Below are 26,360 nucleotides of genomic sequence, written 5' to 3' on the forward strand. Positions count from 1 at the left end.
AGACAGCTTGAACACGTGCTGGAAATTTGAAGCTGGAGGGAACAACTTGTCACATGGCAGAGGTTCTGAGGCCTTTTAATGAAGCGTTGTCCATTAGTACTAGAGTAGTCATTCAGCACTATCCATTTCAAGCAAACATATTACATCTACCATCCATGATAAGGATGTCCTGCTATTTGGTTCCATGTAATGCTAGTTAATCACTTAGTCCTTCCTGGGCAAGTGTACTGATTTTTAGCTTTCTGTACATCTCACCTTCAATCTATGCTTCCTCTGTAGTGCTTCTACTTAGTGATTTATTTGCATGAGAGCAAAATGTAGGTTCTTTAAAGCCAAGCCTGGCACAATTCCCCTTTTTATTTCAGATCATTCTGCATTCTATGCACAAATACCAGCCTCGAGTTCATGTGATTCGCAAAGACTTCAGCAGTGACCTTTCACCCACTAAGCCTGTTCCTGTTGGGGATGGGGTGAAAACGTTCAACTTTCCTGAGACTGTGTTCACCACAGTTACAGCCTATCAGAACCAGCAGGTAAGAGATGGCCCTTGAGAGCCTTCTGCTACATCTCCTTTGAAAAGAGTCTGTTCATGCTTTTGGCAATAAATGCTTAGTCCTACATGGCACTGAAGAGTTGATATGAGAGATAACGGTTCTGCAGTACACACAGGGCATTGGTGATAACAATAGGTAGTGCCTAGTAAGAGTTTACATGGTCTAGGTTTAGATCAGAGACAAGATCTTGACCAAGAGGACCAAACCTATTAAATTATTTTTATATTATTCTCTGTACTTGCACCTGTGTTCATGATCTCTACTACATCCCAGCAAATGATCCTCATCATTTGGAATTCCTTTGCAAGTACTGAGGTTTGAGTCATGCCTTCTCTCTTATCTACAGTTTTCTGTGTATCCTTCCACCAGGCTACATGAAAGTCATCAAACTGTTGTGGGTCTATTTAAGATCCACCACTTCCATTTACACTTTCAGATTAAATTTACTTCTGTGTGACCACCAGCCACATCCTAAGATCTGTAAGTTTTTATATCTGTAATACATTCATTCATTCCATAAATATTTATTGAGAACGTACTATGTTCCAGGTTTAGCACAGAAATAGAACTGGTTAAGATGCTTTTTTTTTGTTGTTTAAGAAAAGAGGAATTTTAGTTGGATGAAAGACATATAAATACATAATGATAGTACAACGAAATAATTCAATGACAGAGATGTTTCTTGGTTTGTGGAATAAGGAAAGTTTTCCTGGAAGAGTTGACACTTTTCTGATGTACACACACACACACACACACACACACACTAGCCAGAATAATGCAGGAAAAATATGTATAGGGGAGTGGGGAGGAGAAGTCAAGTCTGGAATTACTGTGGGCTTTCTAAATTTTTCTTTTTGAGGAAGGTGGCTAGGTGGACTTACAAGTGGTCTCACTTTATGTAACTTCCTGAAAGTTGCATGAGGATATCATTTTTGTTAATTGGATAGGATTTAATTGTTCATCAAAATATGTAATTATAAAGATACTGCAGTGAACCTTTTTTCAAAACAAAGACATTTTTTGTTTGTTTATCTTGCTTGAAAATGTGCTTAATTTTATTTGGGACCTACTGAAGCAAAGTGAATGTACACTATTATACTCAATATCTTTTGTACTGGATACTCTGCTTTGTGCTCTAACAACGAAAGCAATGGATAGAAAACCATTCATTTACTAATTCTTGTGAAGTGCTTATTATGTGCCAAGCAGCTGAAGGTGAATTATGTAAGTATGGACTCATCATGGTTCTTCTGGATAAGATTCCTTAGATATTATTTACTTTCAGAGGAATTTGACACACAACAACCATTAGTCCCCTAAATGAGAAAGCCTATACAGTGTTAGACTTTCTCTGCAGCTGTAAATTGTTTCCAACTTCAGATTTTCCTTTTGGATGGCACATTTGATCTGTAGAAGAGCTTGAGTTTGGTTTGGGTGCTATTTAAAAGCTATTAAACTGTCTCAAACTCCTTAGGTAGTAAAATTGCAGAGGACATAAAGGATCCATACAGAAAACTGTAATAATTAAGATTTTTCAAGCTCTGATACAAGATACATCATCAATACAGACATGGCCTTTGGGATTAGTTCTGGCTCAGACGAAGGGAAGTAAGAATCTGAGTTCTTTGGATAACTGATTAAACTTTTCTAAAAATATTCCAGCCGCCATTTTAAATAGTTTCTGATGAAGGCAGTGATGTGACAATAAATATTTGAACATCAGAATTTACCTTGTAGAACACTGAAGAATGAACATTCTACTGCCTCACTGAGCTCAGTTATAGAGGCCAGGAGAGCCATTATTGTAACCCAAGTTGAAACTAGAAAGCTGCAACTCACTTTGACAAAGAAAGAGGGCCAAGCATGGGTTTCTGACATCCCCTTCACATCCTTTACCTTCTTTCACAGACAGTGTTCTAGCATATGAGCACATTCTACTCATAGAAATATTTTGTTTACATCTGGGCTGAAGTGGGAGCAGGACACCATGGTTAAGATCATAAAATTTGGCAGCAGATAAACTTGGTTTGATTTCTGATCTTTTCTCTGACACTGTGTGGCATTAATTCCTTTCAACTTGTGTTTCTGGTCTTGAAAATGTGCCTGCCTCATAGTTATGAGGACTAAATGAGGTAACATGTATAAATTCACGGACACAAGCCTGGCATCCAGTTAGTAGTAGTCAGCCTACGTTGCTCCATGGCTGGGTCTGCACAGGCATGAAGAGTGGGGGCATAGAAGCAATTTTAAAGAATAAATTGCTTATTAGGGAAAAAGTGCATTGTTGGAAATTGGAGGAGCTGCAATGGCTCTCAAAGGAATTATAATCCATAGGTAACTACTTTAATCTCTCTGTCGTCATGTCATATTGGTGAATTCATGATCTGCTGACATTCAAAATAGATGAGTCATACTCATTTCTGTCCATTTTGGGATCGAGATGACAGCTTTTGCCTGTTTAACAAGCCCCAATCCCTGGATAAATCAACAAGTATGATTATTTAATGTTCTTTTTGGCTGCGTAGATATAATTTAATATAATGCAGTACCTTCTAGTAATACAAAATAACCTCGGGTCTTTCCCCCAGGAATCCTGAAGTTTGCACCCTATAGGTCAGAGCTGTTACCTAACTATACTTTTCAGACTTGTTCTGAAGATGCCATGTAGCATAAATTGTTATCTTTTGTGAGCTATTTTCACCTATTACTGTGTTTTTATTCTTCTTAACATTCTGGAATTAGAACAATCAATACGACGAAATTATTTACTTCATCTATTTCTTTTTAAGGACATGGTTAGGAGGCCTATGAGAGAGTAAAGAGGAAAAAAATTAGTGGTATGTTGTTAGTGTTCTCAGAAACTCGTTTGGGGAAACACTGAAGAAAAGAAAGTAGGAGTGTAATGGAAATGGAATACTGCCCAGACTTTCTAAGGAAAAGCAGTGTCCTGCTCCACTGATAGCAATGGGCTAGACATTTAGAGACCTGGGTTTTAGTCTTAAATTCTCTACTGGCTACACATGTTGCTCTGAGCAAGTTGTGTTTTTTACAATAATTGTGCTTCAGTTTCTTCTTCTAGAAAATGAGGAGTTGGCCCGTGCTTTAAAAGGTCCCTGATAGCTGTGAAATTCTAATTTAGCCCTCTTTTTTTCTGCATGATTTTTAATGAGGATTGGGAGCAATTGTTATCAAACCAAGACAACCACCAGGATTTTCAACTACTGAAAATTATTAGCGGCTCATGTCTGAAAATTTTTTTTTATTCACCAGATATTCTAGACCAATACATTTTTAGTAAGTCTACATTTGAGGAGTATGAATATGGTGCTTTGTAAACAAAATATTCCCCAACATACTATTTATTTGTGACTCTTTTCAATTCTCCCGTTGTTTTTGTTTTTTGTTTGTTTTTTGGGACAGGGTCTTGCTCTGTCATCCAGGCTGGAGTGCAGTGGTGTCAACATGGCTCACTGCAGCCCTGGCCTTCTGGGATCAAGACATCCTCCTGCATCAGCTTTCTGTGTAGCTGGGACCACAGGGCGGGTATCACCATGCCCATCTAATTATTTTAATTTTTTTGTAGAGATGGGGTCTCGCTTTGTTGCCCAGGTTAGTCTTGAACTCCTGGGCTCCAGCGATTCTCTCACCTTAACCTCCCAAAGTGTTGGGATTATGGGTGTGAGCCTCCCATTCCTACTGACTCCCATCTTGTCACCCAGGTTGAACACCTGGCTGTCATGGCATTCAGTCTGCCACTAATGTCTTTTGCTTCTATTGATAGAACATATTCTTCCTTCTAATCTGATTGCTTTTGCCCTTGTTTTGTTTCTGCCTTCCCCCACCTTGGGTTCTTATGATAGCTTCCAATTAGGTCACCTGGACTGCAAGCGTAATGTGTCACAAGCCATCCTATACATCATTGTGAAGCACAGTGATAATTGCACCATTTCTATGCCAAAAATTGTCAATGACTCCTCAGTACCTGGGGAGTCAAGTCCTGAACCCCGAGTCTTTCCAATAATTTCCTCTGTGGCTAATCACCAACTACATTTCTAGGCTCAATTTCTGTTATTCCTCATCACACATCCACAAGAGTGTTGCAATCTGGTTAGATGTTTACTGTTGCCTGAACTTTGTAGCCTCCTTGCCTCTGTATTTTCCATTTTCTTTTCCAGGAATGCCCTTTCCTTTCATTTTTATCTGTCTTGATTTTTTCTACTCTTCAAAAATTCGGTGAAAATACCATCCCCTACCACTTTATTTCACATTTTCAGCTGCAAATGAGCTCTCCCCAGTTAGAACTGTTAGGGCTCTGCACCTCTCTCATTACTTCATCATGTTGTAACTCTGGCATGCTTGTCCAATCTTCCCCTTGGTATTTTGAGCTTTTTGAGAACAAAAGTCGTACATTTTACAAATAAACAGTGTGGTGTAGAAAACAAGAATTTGAGAGTTAGGAGGCTTGAGTTCTACAGCCAACTCCACAGTTGATGGACTGTACTACGTTTGGCAAATCACTCTACCTTAGCGTTCTCATTTGCAAATTGATGATTTGGTCTGAATCGGTACTAGTCTATGGAGAAATTTTTTATGGTTCACTAAAAAATGAGAAACATAAAGAAGTATAGGGACTTTTATGAATGTAGATGTTCACTTTAATAGACTTTATTTTGTCTTTCCCACTTCTTTTGATACAAAAATGTCCCTCCTTTAATGAAATTATGAGACGGGGAGAGTAGATAGATGTTAACTCTCCATTTGGTAGAAGGAAAAATCGGGATTTAATGTTGATTCCTCAAATGATGGGAGAGGGATTAGAATTGGCCTATAACATTCTGAAGCATAGCTCCATAATTCTAAGATAGTTGTGTCTGCCCTATACTGCATAGCACTGAATATATATGGCTGGCAAATGACTGAAATGAAACTGAATGAATGATTAGCCAACATGACTCTAACACTGGTTTCTTTATATATCTCTGGTTCTGTTTCTCTGCATATAAGTATTAGTAAAGAGAGCTTTTCTATTTTCATGGAATATTTTATACTTTTCTTTCCCCCTTTTCCATTCCTTCCTTCCATCCTTGCTACTGATCAATAGACTCCTAGGGTTGCTAGCATACTGAAGTTATTATTACTATTATTTGCTCTCTGTGTGCCAACTTGGCACGTCTATGGCAGAGAGGAAGGTGCAGCATGCCCAGAATCTCTTCATGGAGTATAAAGTGCTAGATGTGGGAATAAAGGTGACTCAAGACTCTATGCTTTTTCGTAGAAGGATTTGACGCCAACATATCCTCATGGAATTAGGAAGAAATTTACATTGCAAAGTCTTTGTCTTCTCCAAGGGCAAAAGACTGCCGAACATTGATTTTTGTTTTCAAACAGGAAACTAGACTTCTCAAAGACATGGCCCTGTTCTCCCCGGGTGACACAGTCTTATTTCTTAATGAGAATTGGCTACATGAACCAGATAGGAAGTCGGAAACCAGAGCCAAATTTGTGTGAGCAAATCCAATATGATTTCTGAGCCACTCATTATGGTTTAGACTGGTGACCCGTTTTGCTGGCTCAAATCAGTGCGGATTTTTTCATATGGGCTAAGGTTTTTTTGTTTTGTTTTCTCCCCTGTGGAAAACCTCTCAAGCCATATAGTAAGAAATAAAAATAATGAAGAGCGTTAATAAGAGAGGGCCCTTTCAGCCTTGGTACTGTAAAACCATACTCAGGATATTCGAGTTTCATTTCCTTTGCAAGTTGTGCTATTTATGTCTGCCCTGTGCACTATGAAGTATACCTCATTTATTAACTGCCTCCATGTTACTAGGCAAGAAGTCCTTGACAATGATTAAAATTAATGGTGGCAAGTCGGCAACCACCCCCTTCTGTGGCTCGGTCTTCTATAATTCAAACAACACAAATCAGTATAAGGTTATTTCCAAATAAAATCGGTAAAGAAAAATGCTTTTACAACCTCTGTATTTTCCCTGTCTTCTCATTATTACTGGACCAAGTTTGAACATGTAGACCAGTAGACTTGTTTTAGTCACACAGGGGGTTACTAATAGACCTTGTTTTGACTGAAAGAACAGTTACGATTTTTGTCTGTAATGCCTGTAGTGAAAGCAAATAGAATCAAGAGCATTGTTTGGTCTAGATTATCTAAAGCTTAGCATAGCTTTGGGACTCATGATCCCTGGCCCTCACATCATCGTTTATTCATTTACTCATTGAATAAATATTCATTGAGCATGTCACACTAAGTTCTGCTTTATTAAATGGTATATAAAACAGACATGGTTCCTACCTGTGGTCCGGGGGAGTTACATTTAGTAAACATGTAAATACAAAAATACATGTGTAATTGCCAATTGCGTTAAGAGCAAAGATTGAAGTAAAAAGGATGCAGTTAAAAGGAGTTGCAGAAGTATTTTATTTTGGAGGATGATCAGAGCAGATCTCTCTCAGGAGATAACATTTTGGCTGAGACTTAGGACAAGGAGTCAGCTATGTGCAAAGCAGAGAAGCTAGCGTTTTAAATCTGGTTGTAGAGCAGATGTGAGTGGCCTGAGCATAGAAAGCTTGGCATATTCCTGCACTGGGAGCATCTCAGTTTGGTTGAGTTGCTCAGTCTGCCCTGAGCCTGTGGATCAAGGCAGGGGAGTGCAAGTAGGTTGGAGAAATAGGCCAGGGCAAGGGCCTGCTGGCTCTGCAAGTCTGGGAAAGAAATTTGGATTAAATTCTGAGCAGCAGTGGTCACTAAAGAGAATGATATGGTCCACTTACATGTTAACAAAGACCACATGGGGTGCTGGGTAGAGAAGATATTTTACAGGGAGGAGAATGGAAGAAAGGAGTTCATTTTAAAGGCCACTTAGAATAGCTCAGTCAAGAGATGATGAGGACGTGGGCTAAGGTCAGAGAGGTGGAGATAGATAGCTATATTTGGGTCTAACTGAAACATGTGCTTGTGAAATAGGGTTGAAAATTAATTACTCAAATATGACATATATATAAAATTTTCTATAGCTGATTTTCCTAAAAAGTCCTGGCCCTTATACTGGAGGAGGATAAGGGGAAAATTTGAACTTTCCAGTTCTATTTTGGGTTAAATATCCCTTCATGTAACTCGATTTACTTTGGGCAAAGTGTTTAGCAGTGGTTTTTGTCCCGTCCTCCACTCTACCCCATGACCTCTGGATGTATGGTTCATGTACAGCAGTGGAGATGGAATTTATGTGCCTCCATAGTGGCAGCGAGTGCATTCCTGTGCTGTTTGCTGGGCTCACTGGCCTGTGCTGTGAGGCACCTGGTCGGGTCTGACCTTGGGTCCCTAGTGCTGATATGTTCTCCAGATAAGAAACTGCTCAAGTTGTGCCTTGTTTTCTTGCCTAGGTCACAGCCTCGTGGGGCTTCCTTGCTGGCTCAGTCTCATCTCAGGTCTCACCCAGGTCCTCTGTTTGGGTCTGACTAAACCTTGTGGCACATCTGTGTTACAGTTACCCTGCTTTTCCTATCATGGCATGAGAAGACTTCTGAGTCCCTTACCCACCAAAGAAGGCCCATGGGAGCCTGGAGGTACAAACTCAGGCCTCTTTCCGTTTAATCGGACCAGGTAGCATTCTTACTTTGATGCAGTCACCCCCGTCTATGTATGGAGATAACCCTGCCAATCTGCTCTGAGTCTCCCCACCCCATCCTCGGATTTTTGCTCGAATGGGGTAGATAAGACTCATTAAATATAACTGCTTGCTTTTGCTTTGTCTGTCTTCTCCTCTCTGTGAGAAGGGGAGGATTTTTAACTTCTTTTTCTATCTGATAGGAATTCACCTTATATCATATGCTTGTCTTCCACAGGACAGCAAGCCTTATGGCTCAGTTATTTTGCATCCTTCTCTGTACTGTAGAAGATACTCATCAACTCAGAGTGTCTCAGGCTGCCTCTTGATATGGGACCCATGGAACTAAACTAAAGATGATTGAGCTTAAAAATGCATTCATTTCATCCTCCAAAGCACCGTCCCTGTTACCCTTGGTATCAGTAAACATAGCCGAAGTTGCCAGCACAAGCAGTACCTGGGATCATACTTTGGTTTATACAGCTAAAATTGCTCTTTTCTGCCTTCTGAATAATCTAAATGCCTGATTGGATAACAAAGGCTTTCTATGACATGGCCTCAAGTTGGCCTCTCTAGCCTTCTCTCATTGCTCTTCTTCCCATAGCTCCGGATAAACCAGACTTTTCCATGGAATACATGTTATTCCTTCCCACTTTGATATTCATGCTTACATGGGACCTTTCCTTTCTTAAAAAAAAATTAAATTAAATTAAATTTTAAGTTCCAGGATACACGTGCAGGATGTGTGGGTTTGTTTCTAAGGTAAACATGTGCCATGGTGGTTTGCTGCACCTATCAAGCCATTGCCTCGATATTAAGCCCCACATGCATTAGCTATTTATCCTGGTGCTCTTCCTCTCCCCCTCAGTGTGTATTGCGCCCTTCCCTGTAGCCATGTGTTCTCATCATTCAGGTCTCACTTACATGTGAGAACGTGTGGTGTTTGGTTTTCTATTCCTGCATTTGTTTGCATAGGATATTGGCTTCCAGCTCCATCCACGTCCCTGCAAAGGACAGAATCTCATTCTTTTTTTATGGCTGTGTAGTATTCCATGATGTATATGTACCACATTTTCTTTATCCAGTGTATTATTGACGGGCATTTTGGTTGATTCCGTATCTTTGCTATTGTGAATAGTGCTACAATGACCATACACATGCACATATCTTTATAACAGAATGATTTATATTTATTTGGGTATATACCTCGTAGTGAGATTGCTAGATTGAATGCTATTTCTGGTTCTAGGTCTTTGAGGAATCACCACACTGTCTTTCACAATGGTTGAACTAATTTGTATTCCTCCAACAGTGTAAAAGTGTTCCTATTTCTCCACAGCTTTGCCATCATCTGTTGTTTCTTGACTCTTTAGTTACTTATTTTCGTTTTTTATTTCTTTAGTTTATTTTTTTGGAGACAGAGTCTCACTCTGTCACCCAGGGTGCGGTGCAGTGGTGCAATCTCAGCTCACTGTAGCCTCCACCTCCCGGTTCAAGTGATTCTCCTGCTTCAGCCTCCTGAGTAGCTGGGACTACAGGTGTGCCTCACCACACCTGGCTAATTTTTTGTATTTTTTAGTATAGATGGAGTTTCACCATGTTGCCCAGCTGGTCTCAAACTCCTGAGCTCAGACAGTCTGCCCACCTTGGCCTCCAAAAGTACAAGGATTACAGGCAGGAGCCACCACACCTGGCCTCTTGACTTTTAATAATCACCATTTCTGACTGGCGTGAGATGGTATCTCATTGCAGCTTTGATTTGCATTTCTCTAATGATCAGTGATGTTGAGCTTTTCTTCATGTTTGTTGGCCACATAAATGTCTCCTTTTGAGAAGTGTCTGTTCGTGTCTTTTGTTATACAGTGTCTTTCTTAAGAAATGCTCACGTGCCTGTAGTCCCAGCTACTCGGGAGGCTGAGACAGGAGAATTGCTTGAATCCAGGAGGCGGAGATTGCAGTGAGCCGAGATCGTGCCATTGCACTCCAGCCTGGCGACAGAACAAGACTCTGTCTCAAAAAAAAAAAAAAAAAAAAAAAAAAAGAAATGCTTCATTTGTCCCCTTTCTTTCTCTTGTGTTTTTCATTAAAATCCTACACATCCTTCAAGGCCTGGCTCACATACTGTCTCTAACATGAGACCCCAGAGCCCTTGAACTTAGAGTGATTCCTACTTGGTCTAAGCTCTCATCATACTTTGCCTTTATTGTGAACCTTATCACCTTCTGTTTTATATCATAATTGTTAGTGCACATCTGCTTCTTTCTTCTAGGTTATAAGCTTTCTGAGGATAAATGGATGACATACAGCTATACACTGGCTGTACACCATTCTGTCACCTGTGCTGCTTGTCACACTGCTTTGCACACAGAAGGCACCTGATGAGAAATGAGAAGTGGCACAGCCAAGCTCTTCATAAAGCTAATTCTCACAATTAAAGCTTTAAAACAAGTGTACAGATACTGTTTTTTTCCTAACAGTTGAGGCATTTGCTATTAAATTTCCATGCATACCCATCGGCCTGGGATCAAATGAGCTGTGGGAAATATATTTTCAACCATTTCTCTCAGGCCCATGAAGTAGAGTGCTGTTATATTTACAGGAGTCTGTGGAGACCCCAAAACATGGCATCACAGTCATGTGTCAGAAATCCCTATCATAAATGAGTTGGACAGGATAAACCAACTTGAAAGAGAAAATAAAATATTATAACCCCAACTTGAAAAGAAAATATGGTGCATGGTTTATTGCTGTGGATTATGGAGGAAGAAATAACTGATTTTAAGTCAAACACAGAAAAGCAGTGACACTCTTTAAATTCAATACCATATTCACATGGCAGACACTGGACTTTAGAAAGCCAAATGTTTAGGCTCCTGCTCTGGTCTATAAAATACATGTAAAATTGCTTTTGCTACATTATTAGTGCTGCATAATTAGTGTGCAATTTCAAAGGCAAGGAATATTTGGGGAGAAAAATAGCCTTGAAGCCTTGAAGACTCTTTCAAGTCAGAGTCTGTTTGTCAGAATCTCACATTGCTTTATTATTATTATTATTATTATTATTATACTTTAAGTTCTGAGATACATGTGCAGAACATGCAGGTTTGTTGTATAGGTATATGCGTGCCATAGTGGTTTGCCGCACCCATTAATTCGTCATCTACATTAGGTATTTCTCCTAATGCTATCCCTCCATGTGCAAAACTTCATGACTAAAACACCAAAAGCAAAGGAAACAGATTCTCATATTGCTTTTAAAGACTGCAGTCTTGGGAAATTCCACTCTAATGAAATGAGGTGAAAGAGAACAAGGAAAGATTTGCAATGTAGGAACCAATTTTAGCTATCTTAGTGATAGTTCTGCAATTATCAAAAATATGAAGGTAGTCTTAAATAATTAGATTCCCTTATTTCTAGAATTACCTTGCATTGAGAGTGCCTTCCTTCTTTGCTGAGCTCCCTAGCACCCATCCCTAAGTCTTTTTGCTTGAATGTAGTGAGTCATTAACAATTAGTTCAGACACAATGTACGAAGGATGAAAGTGGAAACACTAGCGTGTATATGGAATATGTTGCTCAGGCTTGTTCTAGTTTACAGGCATGAGGGTAATAGATACAACCATGGCAGGGTTTGCTGGAACTAAGATAGGATGCAATGGAGGGGGAGTCATGCATTGAGTGGAGGTTGAACCAAATGGCCCCTGAGGACCTGTCCATGCTGGTGACACAGTTGAATGTGCTGGGCTGGTCAGCCTTATGAAACTGACTCTTTATTACTGGTTTGCTTGTGAGTCTCGGATACTGGATGACACGCACTGCATTCTGCCCATCCAGTCTCACATTTGTAGATTTTCCTTTGGGTAAGACCCTGGCAAAAGTCTCGCTACTTTTTCTGTCTTTTACATGAACATTTCAGATCATTAAATGAACACTTTCTAGTAGTAGGAAAGGCATGCCTTCAGTGAAATGGAAAATGCAGTCAATTTTTTGGGTCTTTCAGACTGAGGCAGATTGTCTGGTGGTCTGATTGCACCTGACTGAATTGACTGAGTCTATTATTAATTATTCAATCACTCGCACATTGTTTGCTTACTCATTCATTCAACAAGCATTTTTTAAGTGCCTCCCGTATGTCATGTACTATGGACGTGACCATTGACCAGTTTTCCATTTCAATGTCTGTCTAGGCAAGTGATTTATCATCACTCTGGGGCAAGGAAGGTGAGTAGAAGAGAGTTTATAGAGTCACATACTGGGCAAACTTTAGTTTTTATGGAGAAGTGAGTCAGGTGGGTCAGACATCTGTGTGCCAGGCCAAGTTCTATATACAACTTCAGATTAAATCTCAAGCTGAAAGGAAATTAAATAAGAGCAACAGCTGTTATTTAAACGGTGATTTTTGTAATTTTCTAGGACTACTAAAAAAGAATCAGTTAATATAAAAGCAATTCATACTTATTTGTTTGTTTCTAGATTACCAGATTAAAAATTGACCGAAACCCTTTTGCTAAAGGATTCAGAGATTCTGGGAGAAACAGGTAAGAATCACTGTGGAAGAGAAACTTCTTTTCTATGTGACGTCACTTCCCTTACATCCTGTTGATGGCTCATGGCTCCTGATTTTTAGAAAACACCTGTGTGCTCTGCCACTGTGTAGACTTTGGCAGAGAGAAATGGATAGCTAATGCAATAATCAAATTCTTTGTTGCATAGTCTAAATCACCAGATCAAATCTCTCATTCTGTTTTCTTCCTTACATCATATTTAGTTACTGAGTAACTTCAAAGACATTTTATGGTAATTTATTATCACTAAAGTATAGCCATTATTTTTTCTGATAAGCATCAGTAGGTGGCTTCAGCACCTGCAGTGATATCTCATATATTTTGCATTACCAGGAAACAAGGAGTCATAGACAAATGACATTTTCCAGAAAATTACTACCTTAAGAGCTAAAACTGTGTGAAAAAATTTAACCTTTTTTCCCCTAGGAAATTGTTCCAAAATATATTAAATGCTTCCCGCTTTAGAAAAGAGGGTGTATAGAACACCCCTTCCTTGGTGACTTAGCCTCAGTCATTATGACTAGGTTATTTTTAAAATTTTTATTTATTTATTTTTTTTGAGACAGAGTCACTCCATCACCAGGTGCCGGACTGGAGTGCAATGGCACGACCTTGGCTCACTGCAACCTCCGCCTCCCGGGTTCAAGTAATTCTCCTGCCTCAGCCTCCCGAGTAGCTGGGACTACAGGCGCGTGCCACTACGCCCAGCTAATTTTTTTTTGTATTTTTAGTAGAGACGGGGTTTCACCATTTTGGCCAGGATGGTCTCGATCTCGACCTCGTGATCCGCCTGCCTCGGCCTCCCAAAGTGCTGGGATTACAGGCGTGAGCCACTGCGCCCGGCCATGACTAGGTTATTATGTAGTGAATCTTTTAAGAACTGCTGAAGTTGATAGGACTATTTGCCCCTGCTATAAATGTCCTTAGAGACTGTGTTGTTTCTCTGGTTGGTAATTCTTTCTTTTCTCTAAATTCTGTTTCACTCCTCCTATATAAAATTAAAAGCTGTTACCTATGGTAAGTTAAAAGAGAATGAAGATGGATAAGGAAACCAGCTGTATCTAAGATGATTCGATCAGAAAATTTCATCTTATATAGACAATATTGAATCCATAAATGTGATACAGCTGTCTCAAAGTACAAGGCTTTGCAATGACTGTTTACTTTGTCAGATTTCTTTTTTCATAATTTGAGGGCATTTATTTACATTCAAATGACAGATTATTAGGAGTTATCTTTAGTATTCTCTCTGTAAGAGTTTTCAAATAAACCAAAAACTTTCATTTTAAACCATTTTGTGAAATATGCAGTGCATTATATTATAATCCAGATTTATGCTAAGATCAGTCATGGTAATCAATTTCTTTACAAAATAATTTATGAATAACTTCTCTACTAAACTTATTGTATATTTAAAATATATTTATATTTTAATAAAATTGTATTCCCCTTCGAATTTTTAAAAATTATATGTACTGAGTAAAGTAAAAATCACTTAAACTTCCAGCTTGTAGATGATAAGACTGAGCAATATATTTTTGGTCAAGCAACTACTTGTTAGTGGTAGAGCATAGTAGGCATATGGACTACATGGAAAATGCTTTCCTGTTTGATCATTCTTTGTTTATAATGAGACAAAGGCCTTCATTTTCAAAATTTAGCCGGTGAGGAATGAATACCTATTACCTTCATTTCAGATGGCCCATCCTCTTCCTTCCCATTAGCTTATTTTACCTGTCCAGGTCGGCAGAATGTGCTTGGGAGCCATTTCCTGTTGCCTTTTATTCCAAGATTCTGCACTATGGGCTTACTGAATTATTAATTATGTTTTCTCTAATCTTCAAAACGACTCATATTTTACAGATGAGGCAATCGAGTCTTGGAGAGGTTAGGCAGTTTTCTTACCGTCCCATAGTAAAGCTGGAGCAGGTATTAAAACCGACTCTGCCTCACTTCAAAGCCTGAATGCTTTAGGCTTTATCATGCTAACAGTTTACACTTGATTTATGTTATGTTAAACAGATATTGAGAACAGAACTCTACCTCTAAAAGGCCTTAATCTGTGTAAAAACACTATTCAAGTCACCTAGAACCTTTGCTTTTCCAAGTAACACAAACTGTATACTCTTAGCTTGTCCTTGTAGTCTGCTCCCCGTGACTTCATCAACTCTCTATCCCCGTGTAAATAAGGGTTTTCCTAGTAGAGAACAGGAAGCCAGCCTGACCTTCCCTAGCAGGTGAAACCATGATACAATGACATTGAAGTCATGTGTCTCATGATGGGGCGAGGATGAATTACTAAAGATAGAAGCCATCTTTGCCCTCCAGCACTCTGGAAAGCTGGATTAAAATAAATTGTTAGGGCAAGTACGGAGGCCCTTGTATTTTTCTCTTTAAATATCTCAAAATTACCTGATAATCACACTTAAATTATCACTAGCTACCACAAGATCTGATGAGGGCAACAATTATTAATGCCACTTTGCATGTGGGGAAAATTGATGGATGAGGATATAGAGAATTATCTGCAAATCTTGAGAACTGATGTGCCAGCATCTGGACCCAGTTTACCACCTTCCATCCAGCACCTCATCTATTGCCCTTCAGTGCTAAAAAAAAGTTTTTATAAATCTAAGATCTTCCCCATGCATTTTAGACATCAATTGACTCATGCAGAGGAGCACGGTTTGATGAGTTGCATATAAATGTACCCAAAACATACGGATTACATTTCCTTTAAAAACACATGGGCTTAAAAATTAGGGGGGAAAGTGCTTGGCCAATGTTTTTTGGTTTTGCAGAACACAAAACATTTGTGGAAGACTTTGGAGTTACAGAGTTTGCCAAACCTCAAACCAAAACATGTTCAGGTTTGTCGATCTCAATCCATCCTAGTACAATCCAGAGGCTCAAGAAGGGAGGAATGAGAGGAAAGATGGTGAAGACACAGCCACCCACAACACTCTCTTCAAATGCCTTTGAGAGTCTCTCTTGCCCCATAAGCCTCTCACACTCAGAACCTTCCGAGTGTGGCCCCCTGGCTGACAACTGTGTCCTCTGAAGTATAGAAAAGAGTGCTTGGGGGACCTGTGGCTGAGGATACTAGCTTCCTATTTTTCAAACATTGATGTAAAGAGATATTGGATCACGCATGGTGGTTAATGCCTGTAATCCCAGCACTTTGGGAGGCTGAGGCGGGTGGATCACCTGAGGTCGGGAGTTCAAGACCAGCCTGGCCAACATGGCAAAACTCCATCTCTACTAAAAATACAAAAATTAGCCAGGCATGGCGGTTCGTGCCTGTAATTCCAGCTACTGGGGGGCTGAGGCACGAGGATTGCTTGAATCTGGAAGGCAAAGGTTGCAGTGAGCCGATACTGTGTCACTGCACTCCAGCTTGGGCAACAGAGCAAGTCTCCATCTCAAAAGAAAAAAAGCAATCCATGGAGAAGTCCTTCTGGCTTCTTGCCCCATACCTTTCTCTTTCCTCTCAATGGAAACCAGAATGACTGATCTGATTGCTGAGTCTGGAAGAAGGAACCCCCTGCAGATTCTTGCCTGCTTGTCTGCAGAAAATACATTCCCAGCTGTTTTCCCATTATGTGGAAAGCCTAGCAGAGGAAGCCTACATTTCTGAGGCATCAGCTTATTTCAGGGGAGTTCTAGTCAGCTCATTCAGCCTTCTCACCTATGCCACAACCCCCTAATACCTTTATCTATAGTAAAAATGTATTCTGGTCTCCATGGCATTAGGCTCCTGTATCTTCCACAGAACAGATTCTGAGCTCAGATGAAACAAGAGGTGTTATTCACTGGACTGTGTAGGACCCCAGTGGGAGCCCCAGTGAGTCCAGGTTTCAGCCCTGTGGTGCCACCATCATTAGCACCTGTTGTAGTTCTCCCTGCTTCTTTAGGAAGTGTCAGGTGAGAAGCATGGGAAGGTCTCCACCCTTCAGATTTGACTTATGGAACTGCTACTCTCCATTACCAAGTAATTATGCCCCTCATGAGAAGTCTTCACTGGGAGCATGCACGCACGTGTGTGTGTGTGTGTGAATGTTGAATGTGTGTATGTATAAGTAAACCTGTATATGTGTGAGTGTGTGTCTATGTGCGTATGTGTAAGTAATCATAAATATGTGAATGTGTGTGTGTGTGTGTACATGTGTAAGTATACCTGTGTGTGTGTGTGAGAGAGAGAGAGAGAAAAAGGGAGAGAGATGGGTGGGTGTATGTGTGTGTTCATGTTGTGGGGAAGAATAGCAGATGGCCATTTCTTCTGGAGTGAAATCACTGACAGATTTTGCTTCCAGTCATTTTCTCTGCAATAGGAGGGAAATTGTGTTTTCTTCTTCTTTTTTTTTTTTTTCCTAAGTTGTTTCTACTTGTAGATTTCTTAGAAATTGTATGGCCCAAATCTAGTTTTGTGTGCATATGTGGGGGCGGGAGCAGTGTTCACCTATTACCAGGCCTAGCTCTCAGGCACAATATCCCAGGATTGCCTCCGGGAGGCTTCTCCTACTGCAGGTGACAGTAACACTTTCCTGTTCCCAGGGAAAAATAGCTTTTCTCAGCTTGAGTTTTTTTTTTTTTTTTTTTTGGTTTTGTGCTCTGTGCTCCTGGCCTCTGCCCCCTACTAGAATATAAGCTCCTGGAAGACGGACTGCACCTATTTCAGGTTTCTGTTCTTGTATTCTTTTCTCATAGTGCCAGGAATAACGAATAAAATGCAATTTTTCCTTTAGCTACAGTCAATAAAAAGGTGTTGATGAGTGGCACAGAAATTAAAAACCAGGAGCTCTAGAGAGAGAAAGTCTTAGTCCAACTAGGGGCAAATCAGGTAGAGCAGTAGTGAGAAGCTAGTTTTGAACACCACATAAGGAACGAAGAAAGAGTGAATCTCTAAATAGGCTTAGTTTAAAGATTAATGGCCATTTTGATGAAAGTTGGAGACTGATTGCTGCTGTAAGACATCTATTTAGTCTAACTGTAGATTAGACACACACACCCTGGAGGCTATCTGATCTGACTCTGGATAGCTGGAGTATGTCTGTGCGTTCTGGCTCTCTGTAGAAGGGATACCTTGCAATTTTCAGTGCCTGTGAGCTTCAGAAAAGAAATGGTTCCCAGAGACTGAGCTAACGCAGAATGAGATTTGGTTGAGAGAGACCACCCAGTAGTGAACTGAGAGGTAAAATTATGTCTTTGAGGATGGCCACCCACTCCAAAGATGATGGTGTCTTTGGAGTCTGCACCAAAGAGAAGACAAAGATCCTAAAGCTGAAGAGAAGCAAGAGCCTTTGCACTGGGTCTAATTGTCGAGAAGCACCCTTGGGAGATGCATCTGCACACACACCTGGAGAGTCCGCTGTGCTCAGCTAGAAGGAGCATGACAGCTTTCAAGACCCTGCATATTAAAGAGATAACCAAAGGAGTGGAAGAAAAGAGACCCTGCATCTTTCGGCTCACATCTGATGTGAAAGCTTTGTCCCTGATAGGGTGGCTGCCAAGATTTTACAGAAAGCCCAAGTCAGCTTGGGAAATTTTATATAATTCTCAGGGACTTCCTCCAAAGCAAACACATACATAAAAAGGAGATGATTAAGATTATGGTTTGTCTGGGTAGTGAGGGGTTCTTTGAACTTGTCTTAAAAGTGCCATGGAGTGAGAGACTCTTTTTTTTTCCTGACAGGAAAAAAAAAGCTGAATGAAGCTCTGATGGAGCCTTCATCCTGTCTGTGACCCTTACTCCTAGCCTCCATTGCATCTAGTACAGCTGCAGGGGGGACTGTCCCATGTGACACAGTTTCCTCCAGATGTTTCCAGCTGGCATGACACCCTGAAGCCACTGCTATTGGTTCTATGATAGGGCCCAAGTGGAATGGCCCTTCTGTAGCCCAGGGAATTGGTACAACTTTTTAGGAGGGTATGTTTTTCTCTTTGGAATCCACCATTGGAGGCCTGAGCCAGGACATTCAAATTCTATAACTTAGAATCTATCAGAAAGGAGCCAGTGGCAGGCTCTGTATCACGAGGAAGTTGTTTTATATGGGTAAGTAGTTTTAATGAGTTGCCCCTCACTGAAGAAACAATAGGGCTTGCAAGACGAAGTGGGAGAAGAGATCTGAGTCTGAGCTCATTCTTAGAGTGTTTGCAGCCAGCAGTGCTGTTTTCTGGGAATGTGGCTGGCAGCAGTCCTTTTTGGTGCCTAGCGTCCTTTTACCTAACATGTCAGGGGATGCTGATCTAAAAATGGAGCCACTCACTGCATTCCGGGAATGGATACATTTGCTCACTGAAAGAGGATGTTTAATGAGGTTGATAGTTAACCTGAGAGAAAGAATTACTCCCTAATGGAGGTAGGGAAAATATTTGGGAGTAAAGAGCTTTCCCGTGACCCCCTCTTCAGCAGTTGCTGTCTTATGGCCATGTTTATAAAGAACCACCTCTCTTGGGTATAAATAGGAGTTCCCTGTTGGAGGGCCAGCCCCTCCTCATAACACCCAATAGAAGGTGGAATGTGAGGTGAAGAATCAAAGTTCCTAATATTAACAGAAGGAAAAAAGGGGCAAGGAAAAGTCAGCTAGAAATTAACCCTAAGGCCAGTTGGTTTTTGCTGAAATCTGAAACAACTTGTCTTTGGGAGTGGGAGGAGAAAGAGTGTATGGTGGATCTCAGTTAAAATTTGCTAATAGAGTTCTCTATTATAACCAAGTAACTAAAATCTTATCTATACCTTTATCTATTAAGTTAAACATAGAAAATTACTGTATTTATAAGTCAAAAATGGTAAAATGCTAGCAGTTTCATACAGTTTAACCTCATATATTTCTGGCCATTCAAATCATAAGTATACAAACAATAGTAATAATTATTTCGTAGAGTATCTGTAGTCCAAGTTGTCCATTTTTATCTCCAAGTTGATGACATCGATGTACTATTTCCTATTTTACTGATGGTAAGACCAAACACGATGAGGTACTAGCTTTCAGAATTTGTAAATCCAGCCAATGACAGCATCCAGAGAATGATTTCTCTCTCTTCTGCGAGGCGCAGCTTGCTAGACAGCAGAAATTGTATCTTTGTCCACCTCTGGCTCCCTGTCACTCCTGAAGGCTCATGTAGTGAGCTTAGAGCTCGTGAACTAACCACTTGTCTTTTATTCAATCAGCATGACATCCCAAGTGTCTCCCTCACTTTCAATTTCTGTATTTTCATTTAGTTTCCCTAAAGCCATTGGGTATATTTTTCCAGCCAATCTCTTCCTGCTCTTTCCTGGCAATCTTACCAGCCCCTGTAGATTTCGCATACCCTTTTGTTATCCCTGGCATGGGTGGCTTCTGCCATTTAGCAGATCTATGGAAGTAATCAGTGCTGGACACTCTATCAGGCACTGCTGCTTCTACGGTTCAAGGTAGCTGGCCCCGTGGTGGATTCTGGCAGAGGATCCAACTGGGCTCCTCCTTTTCATGCAGGCCATAATTATTTGTCATATTCTTTGTCTTGTGGTCTTTTAGCCAGTACTTAATATTTTTTCTGTCTTATTTGTTCTCCCTCCCTCGTCGTGAGGCTTTTCCATCATTGTCCTCTTGGCTATGTGGCCTTGCCAGAGAAAGTTGGCAGTTGTTTTGTTAGCTATGGCTTTTGCCCAGGGATAGTGTCATCGAACAGAGTGACGTCTTTTTAATGGCTAACATATTGGAGTCTGAAATATCTACAAGATAATGAGGCCTACAGAGACTTGAGGGACATGTTTTTATTTCTTTGAGAAGACAATGAAATAGGGAATTAGGTATCAGACAGCTCCTTCTACATTTAATCCAGAGCCAGAGGGCTGACGGAATTTTGGATTCCAGTGAAGTAAGAATATATTCTTCTATTACAGGTCACAATCTTAGCAAAATGGCTAGAATTCTTTTGCTTGAGTTGGACCAATGGTCCTCAAACTTTCATTATGTTTTCTCTGTTGTCTTGATACATTTTTGTCTTTAATAAGTCTACATTTATTAAATCACAGTTAGGAGGAAGTATTATGATTATCTCCATTTTACAGATAGGCAGACTTAGACATGAGGAGGTTATATAACCTCCAAGTTTGCACTAATAGGCAGTAGGGTTACAGTTTGAAGCCAGCTAATCTAGCCCCAGAGCCTGTGCTCTTAACCATGATGCTAATTTGTCCCTCGTGTGATCAAATCAAAGTTAGACCATTTCAGTCAAATGCAAAGAAACCTAATATTCTAGTTAGACAACTTTGTGTTATCATGGGTTATAATTACACTTCTTGAGTCAGTGAAAACTCTTTATGGACTGCCATTACTACTGATTCAGACTCCAAAGAAGGACAGGGTTCTCAAGTTGGGAATAACTGGGTAAGGAACAATTTTAACTCAACTCCAGGCATCTGTCCATTGAACACTTGTTCTCCCAAACCATTGCAGGACGCATTAATGACTTCATCATGTAGGTATACTTACGGTACTATCTAAAGCCAAGTTTTGAATGACGGTTTGGTTTTTAGTCAATTGGCACACCTCTGCTGGGAGATCTTTTAGAATATCCCAGGACAACAAAATTCCTGAGTCGTCTGGAAAATTTGATCTGAGTAATTCTGTTTTAGATCCAGTGAAGGAGAAGGAAGTATGGAGGAAGGTTTGGCCTTACCTCAACCAAGCAAGAAAAATCTACGAATGTTGAGATGTGATAACTCTATCTGAAGGAATAGTATATTCTAGTTAAATGTTCTTTCAAATACTGGAAGGGAAATAAAGGGGATCAGATCAAAGAAGGGGAAAAAAGAGGAAAAAGAAACGGGATAAAACCTAAGCAGCTAATGTGGAATAAATGTTCATGGTGTCTACCACCCTCCCCATTCTGTACCCTAGGCTCCAGTCATCCTGAACTATTTTCAGTCCCCAAAGCATGGCTTCTCTTGCATACCTCCAAGTCTTTGCACATACTGTTAAGTCTACTAGAGAAACTTGCCTCTTGTCTGGATGGAAAACTGCTGAGTACTCTTTAATATTAAGCTTAGATAACTGGCCTTTTGTGGAAACTTCCTTGAGTTTTTTAGGTGTATTAAGTGATTCTTGCTCAATGTTCCATGGCAACTTGGCATACATGGCTTCAGTGTAACATTTACTGCACAGTTCGGAAAGTAGTCGTTTATATCTTGCTCCTTTTTAAAAAAAACAGGACACTCATAAAGGGTAGAAACGCTGTGTCTTTTATGTCTGTATATTTCTATATTTCCTGAACTTAGCATGTAAGGTTTTTTTGGTTGGATAACTCTTTTCTTACTTCAAGACCTTTGTCTCAGCAGGCTTCCCTTAGTCCTTTGCTATCTTCTACTGAGAGATGGCCAATGGCTTTATCAACCCATAGCATATGTTCCCTTTGTTACCAGTATCACCAGCAAATAGTATGGGGAAGAGTAAAAGTTAAGAAAGTCAGAACTAAAGAGAAAATAAACAAATGAAACATTAAAAAGCAACTCCCTGGGCCGGGCGCGGTGGCTCATGCCTATAATCCCAGCACTTTGGGAGGCCAAGGCCGGTGGATCATGAGGTCAAGAGACTGAGACCCTCCTGGTCAACATGGTGAAACCCCATCTCTACTAAAAATACAATAATTAGCTGGCCATGGTGGCTTGAGCCTGTAGTCCCGGCTACTTGGGAGGCTGAGGCAGGAGAATTGCCTGAACCCAGGAGGCGGAGGTTGCAGTGAGCCGAGATCGCGCCATTGCACCCCAGCCTGGGTAACAAGAGCGAAACTGTCTCAAAAAAAAAAAAAAAAAAGCAACTCCCTATCTCCAGACATATGAAAAACAGAAATATGCATTGGCATGTTACCAAGTAGGGCTGTGAAAGTTATAATTGTTGTTGTACTTATCAAGTATTTGTTGAACTTTGAAGGAATGATCCTGCCATCTTTTTTGGATTGAAAATGTCGGAAGGATTTTTTTTCTGTAGTCTGGCTATTCTTACAAATAAGTTGATTTCGAGGCATCATCAATTTGCAAAGGAGGTCCTTGGCTTGCTTTCTCTTCTTCCTCTTTCCCCTTCTCTTCAGCACATTCTGTTGGTTTGGCCAGTGAGAAGACTGAAAAGAGTAAAGAGAAGAGGCCTGGAAACCAGAGAGGTGATTACAGCCAAAGCACTGGACAAAGGTGGTTTGGATACGGCCCATGTTGTCATGAGAGCAAACAGGGAAAAGCGAGCAAGAGGGGGACACTTGCCAATCTGACCGTCTCTGGTTGGAAATCTCAGATGATATCAGGTCTCGGTGTTCAGCAGACTTGAAGAGGCTCACCACGTGGAGCACGTTAATGGCATACCATTACCTAAGGCTGCTTTTTCTACCCATCAGACAATGAATTCGCTTTTAAAAACTTGGAGATAAAATTTTACAAAACTAGGGTAAAATGATGATAAATGAGTAAACAATGTGTATCACAGGGTAAATTTTGACTAGACATCCAACTGGCTGAAGATGTTAATAGGTGGTTGGCGAGAACTTTCACACAAAAAGATGGGGTGTGAGATGACTCACCTCTGTGAGGGAACTCAGACTCTGCTGAAGCTCAGAAGTTCTATGGCTGGAATGGAATGAAACAAGGAAAATGCAAATCTCTCTGAGCCTGAAGTTAATAAAAGCACAATCATGATTAGCTATAGAAACAATTCCCAAATCTCTAGTAATGGAGGATCTCTTCTGTCTTCAGACAGTTTATTTTATACCAAGTTGTGTTCCTAAGTTTTAGACTTAAAAAAGTGAATGCTCATTAAAATGTAAGAATGACTCAGCAATAAAGCATTTATTCCTCTCCTTATTAGTTCAATGTATATCATTTGAGATCTCACCATGTAACCAGCACTGTGCCAGAAAACTGGGCATAGAAGAACATGGTATCTAAGCCCTTGAGGTGCAAACATACCAGTGGTGGAGAGAGGTGAATTGTTTAATCTTGCCATGGGACTACACCAAATACTGGCATATAGAACTAGGACCTTCTAATAACTAGATTTATCCAACGAAGCTTAATAGGGTTGCAGACAAATAAAAAAGGTGGAATATGATACATAAATAGGATTAATTTTTCTAAAAAGCTGAATACATAAATACAAAATACATAAATAAATTCAATAATATAAGTATGAGACAAGTATTATTCTCTGTAGGATAATATATTTTATAGGATCATTTCTATTATAGAATAATTTATATATATGCCATGTAGGATATATTTACAAGAGATAGATCCACTGTGGATTAATAAGGTGTGGTTAGGCATGTGTTGTCTTAGCCATTATTTTTTTTAGGAGCCATAACCCTTCCCACACAATTTCACTACCAAATTTATCCTTGTTGTGATAGACTCCTGGATGGATTACATATGTGTCCATATGTGCCTGTTGTACAGTATGTTCTTTAGCTAGGGAAGGTCTCCTTGCTGAGGATGTGGCAGGTGGACTACTTGTGGGAAATGCCTGTCACTCTCACTATTTACTTATTCATAATGAAACCAGAGGGTGAAAGTTATATCAGATCTATCAATAAAATGAAAAACTTCCTGGGGATATATACCAGAAGAGGTGGATAACCATTCAAGACAGTATCATCAGAGGTATAGTAGATGACATCCAAGATTCTTCCCGGATTTAAAATCTGTTATTCTACAACTCAGTTCTTTTAGATGGATTTTAGATTTCGATTTATGAGTAAATGGTCACTATTCTATATATAGAGTTTACTGCTTAAATAAAACAAAACTATTAACACTTTTGTCACAGTAGTTTTGCCTATTATGAAAATGAACTGCTGTGGTTTGAATATATCCTCCAAAGTTTATGTGTTGCAAACTTAATCTGCAATACAACAATGTTGAGAGCTGGGACCTTTAAGAGGTGATTAGGTTCTTCGAGCTCTGCCTTATGAATGAATTAATGTAGTTATCAAGAGAGTAGGCTAATTAATACAGGAGTGTGCTCCTGATAAAAAAAAATGAGTTTGGCCCCTTTCTCTCTGGCCTTCTCTTGACCTTGACCTTTCATCTCTTTCACCATATATGACTCAGCACAAAGGCCCCTACCAAGTGCCAGCACCATGCTGTTGGACTTCTCAGCCTCCAGAACAGTGAGCTAAATAAACTTTATTGTTTATAAATTACCTAGTGTGCGGTAGGTTATAGCAGCACAAAATGAACTAGGGTAGATAATGAAGTTCATTTTCTGTTTACTCAACAAATAAAATATTGGCAGCGTATCAGTATATTATTGCCATTTCATAGTCTTCTATTGCTTTATTATGAACTCAGAAGGGACTGTTCTTTGTCCTTGAGCTAATATTTTGTCCTCCTCATCAGTACATGTTCCTGGGAAGAATGAACTAGGAGGTGGAACAATAAAGACCCTGCCATTTTCAGTGAGCCTCCTGTGCCATTAAAGAGAATCCTAAGATATTCTGGTGGGTGGCCAACATTCCGAAACAAAGTAGTAAGACCTAAGCCTGGCCGATCTATTTCTTCTATCCATCCAGGCTCAGTGTGGCTTTATTTATCTATCCCCTTATTATTCTGAACTCCGTAATTGCCTGGGCTCTTTCTCTCCACAAATAGTTTCATGTACTGTATTCAGCATTAACGTAGAGTGACTATGTGGAGATATCTCCTATTCCTACTTCTAACAGATTAACAGCTAATAAACACCATGCAGCACTCTCTTCTCTGAACCTCTTCTTAAAATACAGAGTTTGGTTTGCCAATACTGGTGTATTTAAAGCCTCCAAGATTCCAGGGAAGACTTTAGAAAGTTAACTGTGCAAGTGAGGAAATTTTCCAACACAAAGAGTCAATCAGTGTATCAGCAGTTCATCTGAGAAGAACCTCAGGGTATCCTATAGTTGTTAATAAGAAGAGGATATTTGTTGTCACCTAAAATGAAATTTCTTTCTTCTTGTTACGTAAGACTGAAGAGAACTCTGGAAATACGTTACCAAGAAAGAAGTACAGGCATCAGAAGTTTTATCTCAAAAGGAAAAGCGTATCCATTTCAGGAAGGGATGCAATACCACTCACCTTCCAGTGACTTTGCAATGAAAAGACTTAGGCCATCTGCTGTTTCCTGTTTTCCTCCCACCTGTCCCATAGTTCCCATACTTCTCCTTCCTCTATTTGGTTACATGAAGCAGCTAGTTTTAAAGAAAAATCAGAATTTAGAAGCTGTGTTCAAAGCTTCACACAAAGCCCCAGCTGATACTTTGTTTTGAGGGTATGGGTATCAGCAAGAATATGTCTGAGATAACCTTAATAATCACGTGAAAATGATGCCTATCAGCAGCTCACCTATGTGTTAGAGACATAGTTAATTGAAGGTTAAAAAAGACAGTATGTACATAGTCCAATTTATAGAATTTCTAATATAAATGAACCAAAAGCCTTAAAGAAATGTACTTGTAAAATATTGGATACTTCCTGAACTCTGACAGTTTGTGATGATCAAAGACAAGACTGATTATTAGGTTACCAAAACGTAGATACGTGTTTAGAGAAATATATTAGTCTTTTTGCCTGAAGTATAATTTCTGAGACCAAGCCCTTTCTTTATCTTCAGGTAGGTGTGTCT

At 39.9% G+C, this 26,360-nt stretch overlaps 1 protein-coding gene across 2 annotated transcripts in view; it reads left to right on the forward strand.

Annotated features, from left to right (window-relative positions):
- The window catches only part of TBX15 (T-box transcription factor 15), a 110,490-nt gene that overhangs the window by 64,779 nt on the left and 19,351 nt on the right, over positions 1–26,360 (forward strand). For both annotated transcript variants that reach the window (XM_012458851.3, XM_012458852.2), the window contains exons 5-6: positions 366–533; positions 12,647–12,711. In XM_012458851.3, coding sequence (XP_012314274.2) covers positions 366–533; positions 12,647–12,711 — 233 coding nt within the window. The remainder of the gene's footprint in view (positions 1–365; positions 534–12,646; positions 12,712–26,360) is intronic.

Source organism: Aotus nancymaae, unplaced genomic scaffold (assembly GCF_030222135.1).
Source record: "Aotus nancymaae isolate 86718 unplaced genomic scaffold, 86718_ANA_hifiasm-v0.15.2.pri h1tg000007l, whole genome shotgun sequence".
Classification (NCBI taxonomy): domain Eukaryota; kingdom Metazoa; phylum Chordata; class Mammalia; order Primates; family Aotidae; genus Aotus; species Aotus nancymaae.